This window comes from Argentina anserina, chromosome 1 (assembly GCF_933775445.1).
Source record: "Argentina anserina chromosome 1, drPotAnse1.1, whole genome shotgun sequence".
Classification (NCBI taxonomy): domain Eukaryota; kingdom Viridiplantae; phylum Streptophyta; class Magnoliopsida; order Rosales; family Rosaceae; genus Argentina; species Argentina anserina.
The window spans coordinates 24,398,318-24,411,358 of NC_065872.1; the positions used below are offsets into that span (position 1 = coordinate 24,398,318).

Here is a 13,041-nt window from a genome sequence, read left to right on the forward strand (position 1 = left end):
TTATATTGTTGTTATGTGGTTATCGAAAGGGAAGAAAATGTACATTCTGGTATGATTATTTGTGTGTCATTGACCGAAAGGGAATAAAATGTACCTTCCGGTATTATTGATGTTATTGTTGTGGTGTTGTGGGGTAGGGTGGGTGAGTCGTTTAAACAGTTGTTTCCAAAGAGGCGACAATGTGTTATTTTAACTGTTACGCCAAAGTGGCGATAGGCAGTGTCAGAACCATACATTGGCCGGGTTGAAGAAGATTAATCTAGAGCTCGAGTTTGTACCTGTGATGCATGGGAGCAAAGTGCTGACCGACTCATGAATGACACTATTGTTGTGTGCGTCATCTATGATGACGCTAGCGTTATTGTGGTGATGATAGTAAATGAGTGTGTTAATGATTATATTGTGGTCATTATTGTGAAAATGTGGTGATTATGATAATATCTTAGAAGTTGTCATAGATGCATGTTTGTTGAGTATTTCTTTTCATTTACTCATACCAGCGGTGAAGCTGACTAAGATGTGTTTACAATCCCGGTGTACCAATTATTGGTGCAAGGGGTAGTGTTCCAGGTACTTCTTAGTAGCTGTGATAGGAGGGGTGCATTGCTTGACAGCTGAGAGTTGCTTTTGATTCAGATTCTTTTTTAGTTCTGAGGTGTTTGTGAGAGATGTTAAACTGTACATCTTTACAACGTGTAATTATGTTTATATATTACAGTTTGTAAACCGAGTTATGGTTAAACTTGGTTGAGATATTCAGCTATTGTAATGTAATTTCAATTATTGAAGTTATTTTAGAGTGATAACATCCTTAAATTCAAAATTTCATTATTCTAAATTTAGGGTTGTTACATTTTGTACAATATGTTTTTGCTACTTTGGCAGCGCCGGCAAAGGCACCTGAATTAGAGGTGGCGTGACCTACCCTACCGGCTCAGTGCCCTATCGTGTTGGGCTTACTCCTACCGATCTGGCGGCCGGAATAAGGGAGAATCTTGCCGGGAATTACCTCGTCCAAGGGAGGTGTTAATAGTGGTCTTGAAAATGATTTAATAAATGAGCGTAGTCGTGCAGTTCTAAGACACTTTGGTCACTTGGGTTCTCTTGGACATGCCATGGTTTGTCGACATAGGGACAGTTAGAGTTTAGTTTCAAAGTTTTAGTTGTTTAACATGATTTTAATGTCTCGAAGTCCTATAGAGAGCGTCCATATTCATGTAGACTTTCCTGCTTTCTAATATATGACATTAACGTCAATTTTCATTTTAAAAAAATTATTCACACATAGCTACTAAATACACACTCCATTATTAATTCATAACCCCCAAACTTCCCACACCCTAATTAAAAATACGCATCCTATTCACACAACACACACATTGCAAAATACCAAATACATATCCCTTATTAAAATACATCACTTTATAACTTTTTATTTTAATGGAATACTTAAAGTACGTACGGTCATTCGTTGTACACTATTTATCATACATCTAATTTTCTATATTCAATATTAACTTAATTGTACAAAAAAAAAGGGCCTAATCCAATCAAATAGATTTTTTTTATTTGAAAGATTATGGAAAATTATATATGTTGATCAAACTAACATAACATGATCAAGAAATCAAAAGATCTGCTAAAGAGTCGATTTTACAGGTAGTTAAACATTCTTATAGATGCTCTCACAGATTAAAGGAAGTTACAATCTGTGAGGGATTCTTTTGATTTAGGAGGTAACTAGGCCAAAATTAACCCAATGACTTAGATAATTTAATAAATTTTGTGCATAATTCATATTCTAACGGAGCTTTGCAAAATAAACTTGGCGTGGGAGCTGAAAATGCACGGCGGTGGAAGAATTGGGTGAATTTTGAAGGATTGGTTTCTGGAAGTAAGGCTACGTTTCAGGATGAGGTTCTTGAAAGGAAATGGCTAAGAAAGCTTACAACATGAAGAAATGAATACTTAGGCTAGGTTTTGCTTGATGAAATTTGATGATCGTTCCAACCCCGAACTCCCCCTTTTTATAAGCTCATAATTGAGGGGCTAGGTGATTGAAAACTTTCTAATCTTCTGGATAGAAAACAATATTTCTTCAATCTACTCCTAATATATACACTGAAACAGAGAAAAGATGGTTTTCTTAGGGTGGTTCTTCAAGCTTACTTACGATGGTTCCTCTAGGAAATCGAGATTTGCTATAGTGGTTGTTGTGGGGTGGCGATGGCACTAAACTCAACGTCAGGAAATTTGGAATGGAAGATTGGAAGAAGATATGAAGTTGGGGATTCATTATTTCAAAGGAAGAGATGGTATTTTGGACTAGTTTAAAAGCTTGTTGCAACACAGACAAAGTGATAACCATGAGGAATTTAATGTTTATACTAGGTAAGTGGTTGCTACAGGGAAGCAAATATTGGATATTTGAAAGGTGCGGGGAAAGCAGACTGAGAGTGCATGCAAATTGGAACGGAGCTTAGAAGAAATCGTCTGGGTCATTTTTTAGAGGATAATGATGTTTGCTTTAGTCTTAGCTTCAATGTTTATATCTAAAAGGATGAGGTCTAATTCTCTTATTGCCGCCATAACTTCACCATCATCGGGCTTGAATTTTGGGCCTAAGACCGAAACTATCAACGATGATAAATCGATAAAGAAGTGTTCATGTGCTTCCGTAACCTTCCACACCATACCACTACTACAAGCCCCAACGATGCATGAATGCGGCTTGGTTCTGCATCAATAGGTGTTTGCTTGATGAGTCATGGCTAAGACTACATAAAATCATAAGATCTTATGTGAATTGTGAAACGCTGTGACCCAAAAGTTAAAACCCTTAACTGGGTTAAGTACGTACTCATTCGACTTCTTGATGAAGAGAATCAAAACTTGCAAAGATAATGAGCTGAAGTACTTTAGCGGTTGTTGCATCTTTCTTCAACTCTTCCACTATGATTGTTATACGGATGTGACCTATGTGGACAAGTCATTGTACCCAGTTGAAGCTTGGGGTTAAGAAAGAAGCAAATAAGATCAACAATTAGAGAGACGACCCGTGGTGGAATGATGGTTACAACTATAAAATTGCAAAAGCCCACTGGCGTATCAGATCAGCTACAACTGGTGGGGAGGATTGGAGAGCAGAGGCTACTGTATTGTCTGGGCGAGTGAGTAATCTTGGAACAGCTTTGCAGTAAGGCACAACTCAGTTGAATGATATGGACCAAATTTTGTGTCTGATTCAAAATCTGACACAAAAGTTGAATCCAGCACCAGAAAACCAATCAACCAGCAACAGAAAAGTGGAACGAGATGTGGCCTGAAAATCAAAACTCATGAGCAACAAACGTGCTGCTCCCCAACGGGGAGATCCGAAGGTAAACAAAAAAGAAGATGAAATAAGTACTTTATCGATTATACTTAGCTCTTTCCTTTTATCATCTTTATGTTATGATGACAGGACAGAAAGAAGGGAATGCAATATCTGCATGCATTTCCTTTCCATATATATTTTTTTGGTATTAAAAATGGTGGACGGGTGGGTTCCGCCTCTGCGCTTCACATTATCATGGTAGATGTTATGTGATCATGGCCTGGCTCTGATCCTTCCCTAATGGATAATAAAACCACAATATGGCCTATTAAATGAATGTTATAGAATGCAGTGCAAACCTCCAACTTGACTTGGATACAATATCGCCCAATATTTGCGTCCAATTCATCCATTCCCAATATACAACACCTTAACTAGGCAGGTCAATTTCTTATTCGTCCCAACTTTGAAGATAGTTTTAGACTAGCCACTAGGTGAGGTAGCAATAGTAGAATTTAAAAAAAAATGTTCCTCATTACAGCTTTATTTACGGATATAAATGACCTTAAAACATCTGAAGTTTATTCAAGCTTTCTTCTGTTTGGTTGGCGGGGGGTAGAGAGCACGAAAGACCCAAGCAGCCGATATTGCTCATATGAAGGGGCAAATCCAATAAACATAAAACTGCTCCCATGTGTTGTGTCGATTGTCTACATATGCCCAACCAAATGCCTACAAAGAAGACCAATGATATATAATGTAAGCAAAGCCTCAAAATAATTGATCATATTATGCTAAGAAAAAGGGCATGCAGTCCATTAAACAAGCGGGGGAAATCACAGTACCGTACTAAAATTTTAAACTTCTAACTCCATAATAAAATTAAAATAAATACATACAAAGACGGCATAGCATATCCAAAAAAATTAGGAAAATGCACGAGCAAAAGGCAATTCACACATTTTTTCTATCCACAAAAATATGAAAAAATACATGAGCAATGTCACACACATACACACACAGACACACCTCATTGCCAATGCTGAATTAGTAATTGTTTAGACATTTCATCATCGTTTTTCACCATTATGAAAGTGATGATTTTGGTTGGACAAATTTAATCCGCATTGATTTATCTAGCAATTTGCACTTAAATCCATCTTCTGAATCCATTTAGTTCTCACATTCCAAATAGTGCTAAATATCAGCTCAAAAGAATATGTCTAGTCTTTCTTTAAGATAATACACCAAAGCAACACGCTATTTTGTAGAATCTATAAAACACTAGGAAAGGTATCCTTGAGCCTCTAAAAGCTGAGGTTTACACGTTTGCACGCACAAGTGTTCTTCAAAAGAAAAAGCCTACACCTATGATACCGCCAAGACACACATAAATTTATTTATTTTTGTTTTTATTTTTTGGGAAGACCACTACTAAATGGGTGGAGCTTCCAATGAAGACCTTATAACAAAGGACGACGTGAGGACTTTTAATTGAACGGTAAGATGACACACACATTGAATTTGAAAATATCAATTAAAGTTAAGAACACTAGTCCTCATTCTAAGGTCCTCATTAGAAGCTCTCTCTTACTGACACTGTAGCACGCACCCATAAATTTTATTGCTTTTATTTTTTGGGAAGACCATTACCAACAGGGAGAAGCGTCCAATGACCAACTGGGAGAAGCTTCCAATGAGGACCAACTGAGGACTTTTAAATGAACCGTTATATGACATGCACATTGGAATTTGAAAATATCAATTAAACTTAAAAACACTCTTTCAACCGTTCATTTCAAAGTCCTCACTAAGTCCTCATTCTAAGGCTCTCATTAGAAGCTCTCCTTTACTAACTGTAGCAATATAATGTAAACAACATTTTATAAAAACATGACTTTTCAACTGGAAAATAGTTCCATTACTTAAAGTATTTAGGAAGAATATAATCTATGTTGCATGAGTAAAAATATGGGATATAGGGTATGGAGATATGGGACACGTGAATATTGAATAAAAATAGGATACAAGATACGTTTAAGATTTTTTAATAAATTTTGTGTTGATAAGTTTTATTTGACATAGGATTATGGATATTCAATGAGATAAGCAATAAAAAGAGATTATTAAAATTTTTAACGTAAGTTCAATAAAAAGAAAAACAAGTTAATCCAACAAAAACAATCAACCAATTAAATTACAAAATTGCCCCCAATCCGAATACAAAACGTATATGAAGCGTATCCAATCGGTGAAACACTTATCTAAAGCCAAAGATACGTCAGAAATGGTTTGGATATGTATCCAAGGCATATTTGACACGTTTCAGTATTGGATACAGATACAATACAGCCTTCTTGATGAGGACATCATACCAACCCTTTCAAGGTTTATGAATGAAAGAGATGAAAAAATAGAGCAGCTGATCATTACCTTTCTTTATGGTTGATTAATTGATCTTAGGATTTTAATTAGCAGCTGAGAAGAAGTCTGATTCAAAGAGTTTTTAGGCTTAGTGTTAATTCAAGAGTTTACTTGTGTCTTTTTGTTTATGTTCAGTTTAGGAGTATTAAGTTTTTATTTATTAGGTTTTTTATGTTTCAGTTTCTGAATTTCAAGAGTCCTAAAGAGTCTTAAAAGCTAGTTAGTATCAGTTATAGAACCTAGTATAAATAACTGTAAAAGCCAATGGGCTGAGATATACTATGTTGAATAAGAATATCAGTGTTTACTGAATTTTCCTGTAATAGGATTAAAGTGAGAAACCTGGGAGAGATTCCCAAATTATAGTGTTTTGGGTGTGAAGCCTAGACGAGGGTGTGAAACCTGGGAGTGAATCCTAAATCAGTATGTGCTTAACTTACAGTTCTTAAAGCTTGTGATCCAGGTTCCTAAGCAGCTACTGTGCTGCGTCAGCTTTGGTATCAGAGCTGGACAAGCTCTAGTATTGCTAGCTCCAGCCCATAGAAATCCCATTCAACCATGGATGCTGAAACTGTGGCTAAAACCTTGGAAGCCATACTCGCTCAACTTGGACAGATTGAGACAAGAATGCAAGACCATGCAGCAGCCTCTGACCGGCTTTGGCAGAACTTGAAGCATCCATTCTCAATGAAGAAGAGAGTGTAGGTGGAGGACGGAGACTGCAGCCTAGAAGGATTGCTCGCAGGCAGCAGCCTCTCTGGAATATTAATGGGCAAGATGGATATGATCTTGAAGAGAAAGCTTTGAGGTCTATTAAAGTTGAAGCTCCAAACTTTGATGGCCAACTGAATGCAAAGGTATGTTTGGATTGGATCAGACATGGACCATTATTTTGATTGGTATAAATTGTCAGAAGCTCGAAAGGTGCGCTTTGCAAAGATGAAGTTGGTGGGCAAAGCGAGGAGGGAATGGTGGACTGGTTTGGAAAGGCGACTTGCAAGGGCAGGTGAAGAACCTGTTACAGAATGAGATGAGATGAAAGAAAGGCTGAAGGAGAAGTATGTACCGTTGGCTTACCAACAACGTTTGCTGAACCAGTGGCAATCTCTTCGTCAAGGAGGCATGCCAGCTGTGGAGTATATCGATAAGTTCGAAGAATTTATGATCAGATGTAACATAATTGAAGATCCATCTGTAACCCTTGCCCGTTTCAGAACCGGCCTTCGTCCAGAACTTCAAAGGGAGTTGATTCCTCATGAGGTGTATTCGTTGGAGCGAGCCTATCAAATTGTTCTGGAGTTGGAGCGTTACTTGAAGACCCCCACAACCATTGTGCATAGGCAGTTGGACGAACCAAGTCCTGACTTGTCTCCCAGCTCATCTAGAACAACACCATCTCCATTTTCCAACTCTAGTACTGCCAATCCTTTGGTGAAAACAGATAAAGAAAAGGGAGTATAATCCGGTAATCAAGGAAGGATATCTACAAGGTGCTATAGGTATCAAGGCTATGGTCACTATGCTGGACAATGCCCAACCAAAGAGCAAGCTCGAAGTCTGTTTGCAGCTACTAAAGAAGATGAGGCTAATGTTCATAAAGAACTGGAGGAAGAAGTTCATGACCCTAAAATCCCAGTTGAAGATGATTTAGAGGAAGATGCACCTTGACTCAACCTAAGGGGGCTGAAGATTGGCGGAGAACATCCCTTTTTCACACTTATGTTAAAAGGGGAGACAAAAGTTATATGGTCATCATTGACAATGGGAGATGCATCAATGTGGTTTCCCCTCAAACCATCTCTAAATTGGGTTTGACCCCTGCCAATCATCCTCAGCCCTACCATGTAGCATCGATTGATAAGTCTTCCATTCCTGTAAAACAGCAGTGTCAGGTACCTATTCAATTTTCATCCTACAAGGACAATGTTTGGTGTGATGTGGTGCCAATGGATGTGGGACATATTCTTTTAGGCATACCATGGTTGTATGATCTTTAACCACCTCAGGTCGTGCCAACACATGTTCTTTTTATTATGAAGGGAAGCACATCAAGCTGACCCCAATCGAGCCCAAACCGGTACTTGAATCACTCAGTAATGGGGGGCATCAGTCCAAATCCTTAAACATCATCAATCCAAAAGATGTAGCTGAAAACGTTGTGGATTCAATGAAAGAAGATTGTTACCCAGAATATCTAATGAAGTGGAGGGACAAATCAGACTCTAACAACATCTGGATAGGTAAGGAAGAGCTCAATATCTTCAAGAGATACTGCAACTTTATCTCGCCGGAGACGAGCTCTTTTCAGCCGGGGAGTATGATGAGGACATCATACCAACTCTTTCAAGGTTTATGAATGGAAGAGATGAAAAAATAGAGTAGCTGATCATTACCTTTCTTTATGGTTGATTAATTGATCTCAGGATTTTAATTAGCAGCTGAGAAGAAGTCTGATCCAAAGAGTTTTTAGGCTTAGTGTTATTTCAAGAGTTTACTTGTGTCCTTTTGTTTCTGTTCAGTTTAGAAGTATTAAGTTTTTATTTATTAGGTCTTTTATGTTTCAGTTTCTGAATTTCAAGAGTCCTAAAGAGTCTTAAAAACTAGTTAGTATCAGTTATAGAACCTAGTATAAATAACTGTAAAAGCCAATGGGCTGAGATATGCTATGTTGAATAAGAATATCAGTGTTTACTGAATTTTCATGTGATAGGATTAAGGTGAGAAACCTGGGAGAGATTCCCAAATTATAGTGTTTTGGGTGTGAAGCCTAGACGAGGGTGTGAAACCTGGGAGTGAATCCTAAATCAGTATGTGCTTAACTTACAGTTCTTAGAGCTTGTGATCCAGGTTCCTAAGCAGCTACTGTGCTGCGTCACTTCTAATATTTCTAAAGTGGGATTTATATCTCAACACTTTGAATTATCTTCTTCATCAATTTCCAAAAGTCACATACAACCACAAAATGCAGGAAGACTTCAAGAAGTGAAATGATCTGTCACTGGAAGCAAAGCAGGGTCCATATCTTCACACTTATTTTCTTACCATTATCTTCTATAAAAGGTTAGCTTAATTGGGTTCATAACCCCGTTTTACAAACGAGAAAAGTATCATTATTCACCTTGTCCAGATCTCGCATAAATCATACATTGAGAACTACAGTACAAGCAGAGTAACAGACAAAATAGCAATGTCAAAGAGATAAAAAACAGAGATGCCAGATGTGACACAAAGACAAAGGTAGCCAAACGCATTTGGTATCATGAGAAGTACCACCAATGGATAAAGCTGATACGACAAACCACATACAAAAATTCATCTACATATACAAGTATATCATTCTTAAGTTCCATATGTAAATTCTCAACTGATGCACCAACAAGTAGCAACCAAAAAGCTTGGTGGAAGCAGAGCAGTATACATAGCAGAATGACAATAGAACCATTTGGAAAAAAAGAGTAGAAGTGGTTAAAGAATTTTGGAATTGTATTGAAGTTGATTAGTATTGATCTCACTGTAGCCAAGTTTAAACTAAATTGATTTGATTATGTCTTAAATGCAATACACAAATGCATTATTAGGCTACTGCATTTTTAATGTAGTACAAGTCGTCAGCTATATCATTCAAAAGTCCTTTAGTTTAAGGCATTTCAATGACACAATGTCGGGCTAACTAGGAGCGAAGCCAAGAAATTTCCATATTGGATCAAAGAATACTTCATAAAACCTTAACCAGAAGCAGGTAGTTCTTATATGATTTGAAATTAAACCACTGCGACTGTAAAGGTAAAAAAAGGTATACTTACATTAGCAGGATTCATTGAAGGGCCAGTATAGACAGAACCAGCAACAACCAAAACGACAGTGACCACAACAAGAAGCAATGTCTTGATCAGTGAGCTACGAGGACCCCTGAGGATGATGACAAGCACAATGAAGGTGATGAGGAAAGTCAAGACCCCCTCGGCAATAGCTCCGGTGTGTAAGTCAACTTTGAGAGAAGGGCCTCCAATCAAGTGCTTGTACTGAGCGGGAATGACTTCCTTGATGGCCAGAGCGCCACCCACAGCACCCAGAGTCTGTATGCATGTAGGGTAATATCATCAAGCAAAGAACATCAACCAAAGAGATGATGTAATAAAGGGCTAACCTGAGCAGGGAAGCGGAGGGCCATGGAGAAGAGGGTGTCGGCACCAACACCAGCGGCGTAGAAAGAGGCAGTGCCGGTGGGGTTGAAGCTGTCACCACCCAAGGCGTCTCCGATGAAGTTGAAGATGAGGACGAGGAGGAAGACGAGGGCAGTGGTGATGCCGAAAGAAGCCCAGAAGAGGTGGGAGGCTTGAACCCCGATTGCATTTGCGATCAGACTCGTCATCAGTCCCAGCGTCGATGCGCAGAAAACCCACATAAACGTCACCACCGCATCTCCCAGAGCGGCCTTCATCGCACCCATCATCGACTTGTCCTCAAAATTCAAGATTCAAGATTCAACATAAGAGTTCGAATCAAACACCACCTTTGTTTTTCTTTTGAGTAATTCTAATCTCCTAATGGTGGGCCACTAGTCCGTTAACAACACAGAGTACTAGTGTATCGGTATTTTTCTTTAAAAAAAAAGTACTTTGATGTGTTCACAACATAAAGATAGTTGGCTATTATTAAAAATAATAATTTAATAGTCAAAATTGATGTCAATATAGCTGAGTATTAAAACTATGAGTATGAAACTTTTGTCAAGTTTTCACCAAAAATTGAAACATTGTGGTGAAAGAAAAAAAGACAGATTCATCAATGAAGAATTGAGAGCAGCTACACCAGAATGGGTGGTCTGTAAAAATTATTCCATTCACTTTTCTAGCAAAATTGACTCAGACACTTTAACTTAGTCTTGTTATCAAAATTGATTTTAAGGCCATGCCCATATTCAGCCAATTTCAGCCATGATCTCGCCGACATTTGTTAGCATCAATTTCTTAGGCTTATACCAGCCTTGAGATGATATAAATGCTAGAAAAGTCCAAAAGTGATAATTGTATTAGGAATGTGATCCGTAGTTGTTTGTTTCCTATTGCATTATTTGATTCTAGTATGATTGCGGGAATTTGTTACCTTTTAGGAAAAGGTATGTGTCTATATTATCAGCTTATTCCGGGAGAATTATTATTCTACTTTTATGTGTGTCTTGCCTAATAGGTTTCATGTTAGGAGATAGATTAACATCTCTGTAATAGATTAGGACTTCGAAATCCTACGGGATTGTGGTTTTGTAATGCTTATATATAGGCCCCCATATCATTCAATAAAGATACAATTATTTCATCATGCATCACGTTATTACGCACTTTGCCCTAAAACCCTGAACTTTTAGAACCCTAGAAATCTTTTTTCTCACGCCAACTGCCCTTGTCTCCGGCCTCCGGCAACCTTCCCATCGGCGCTCCTCGTTGGCGACAGCTCCTGCCTGCCGCCGCTGCAGCCCGCCGCCGACCCCTGCAACCCCTGCCCGTAGCCCCTGCAAACCCCCTACAGCCTCTGCCTGCAACCCCTGCACGCAGCCCCACAGCTCCGCAGGGTCTCCTCCACATTCCCCCCGCAAAATCATCTTTTTGCTTCGCAAGACCCCGCATCAAAGCATTCAAGATTGCTCCCCCCCCCGCATATTCACGCAAGCAACGCGAACTTCACAAGCAAAGTCTTCACTCAAGAGAAGCTACTCTCGTCTTCTCCACACCTTCAAAGGTAATTTTTCCATTAACGGTCCCGCTTTTGAATGTATAGATATATTATATCGGGCACTATTAGCCTTCTTCTTGTCTTCATTCCGGCCTTTCTAATAACGCCGATGAGACTAAAGATGGATGGGTTTCCCCTCTTGGTCGATGTTTTTTGTGTAATGGTCCTGGGAGAGTCACGATTGTTTTGAAAGGGAAGTTAATCGATTTTTGTGTAGTCGCCTGAATGCACCGCTGTTTTGGGTGCGATCGTGAGTATCACCGTTTGCATCGATTTTTCTTGTGACCATATACGTCGCCCATTCTAATTCCTATTATACTTGAATCTAATCGATTCCGTATTCGTTTTTGTAGATGTCATCGCCATCTTAACCAGAATTTGGCCTTCTTGATCTAGAAGGCAAGGAATACCACCGCAGGGTTTCTGACATGGAGCTCGCTTTCTAGAGCCGAGGGATCGAAGGCATGTTTGCCGACCCTCCTGCTAGTTTCCCACCTATGGCCAAGACTCAAGCTCTCATCTTCATGAGACGTCACATCCATGCCACTCTTAAGAGGGAATACTTGAACGTAAAAGATCCTAAAGAATTATGGGACAAACTACAATTGCGTTACAACAACGTTCATGATAAGCTTCTCCCTGAATTGACCGTTAGATGGGATAACATCCGTCTATTAGACTATAAGAGAGTGGATGACTTCAATCAGGATATGTTATGTCTGCAATCCGATCTTGGCACCGTTGGTGTCATCAAGACCGACCTAGATCTTCTCAATAAAACATTGGACACGTTTCCAATCAACTATGAGGTTAAAGCTTATACATACCGCACTCATGTAAAGGAAGGGAAGATCCGGTCTTTCGCCGACTTAATGACACTCTTGGCAAAGAATGAGAGGCATTATGAGATCCTCCTCAACAACAAAATAGACATGTTGACACTAAAAATATTTCTACACCACAGTTTAACTATGAGAAAGCTCCTAAGCAACAAAATCAATCAAGAAACGCTCTATACCATCACCAAAACAACAACTCTTGTGGTGGGAGGCAACAAGGCCGGTCTCGGCTCAAGTCCAATACTGGACTCGAGATGGTAGCCGCGCCGCACCCTTCGGGGGAGGCCGTCCCCGTCCCAAACCTCAAGGAGGCCGTGTGCCTCCTCATGCCTCCACTTCCGGTAATGGCAAGTCTCCATGTTTCAAATGTGGCTTCTTCAAGCACTTTAATCCCAATTGTCATGCTAGCAAAGAGATGATCAAGACACACTCCGCCTACAAGAAGTTTCTACAACCCGAATCAAATCATGTGAATGAGGACCCTGAGATCGAGACTTACCACATCTCCATGAAGCCCGAGACCCTTGCTTCCAAGGCTAAGCCTCCGGCCACTACCATGGATACTCGAGACTTTGATTAGTCATTTTTAGCTTCTTCTAGCTTTATGATTTCAAGTATTGTTATGGCCGACCGCCATTGTTATTTTCATTAACTTTGTAACAATCTTTTGATTTTAGAATTAGAAGTTCATGTGTGATGTATTAAAGATTGACATTCAATAAAATTTCTCAA

The 13,041-nt window shown here is 39.1% G+C and overlaps 1 protein-coding gene across 1 annotated transcript; it reads right to left on the minus strand.

Annotated features, from left to right (window-relative positions):
* Window positions 1-3,967: 3,967 nt before the first annotated feature.
* On the minus strand, window positions 3,968-10,193 carry LOC126793645 (aquaporin SIP1-2). The gene is made up of 3 exons (XM_050520239.1): window positions 9,888-10,193; window positions 9,544-9,816; window positions 3,968-4,048 (listed from the first exon to the last, which is right to left on the minus strand). Exons 1-3 carry the CDS (start codon window positions 10,191-10,193, stop codon window positions 3,968-3,970), a joined length of 660 nt encoding a protein of 219 aa, XP_050376196.1.
* Window positions 10,194-13,041: the final 2,848 nt, after the last annotated feature.

Bases quoted from the DNA above. Each gene is read 5' to 3' on its own strand.
- LOC126793645 (XM_050520239.1), bottom strand. From the start codon at position 10,193: ATGATGGGTGCGATGAAGGCCGCTCTGGGAGATGCGGTGGTGACGTTT. The intron at 9,817-9,887 runs GTTAGCCCTTTA...ACATGCATACAG, and splicing joins CCCTCCGCTTCCCTGCTCAG to ACTCTGGGTGCTGTGGGTGG. The intron at 4,049-9,543 runs GTAAGTATACCT...TCTTCTTTGTAG, and splicing joins CTTCAATGAATCCTGCTAAT to GCATTTGGTTGGGCATATGT.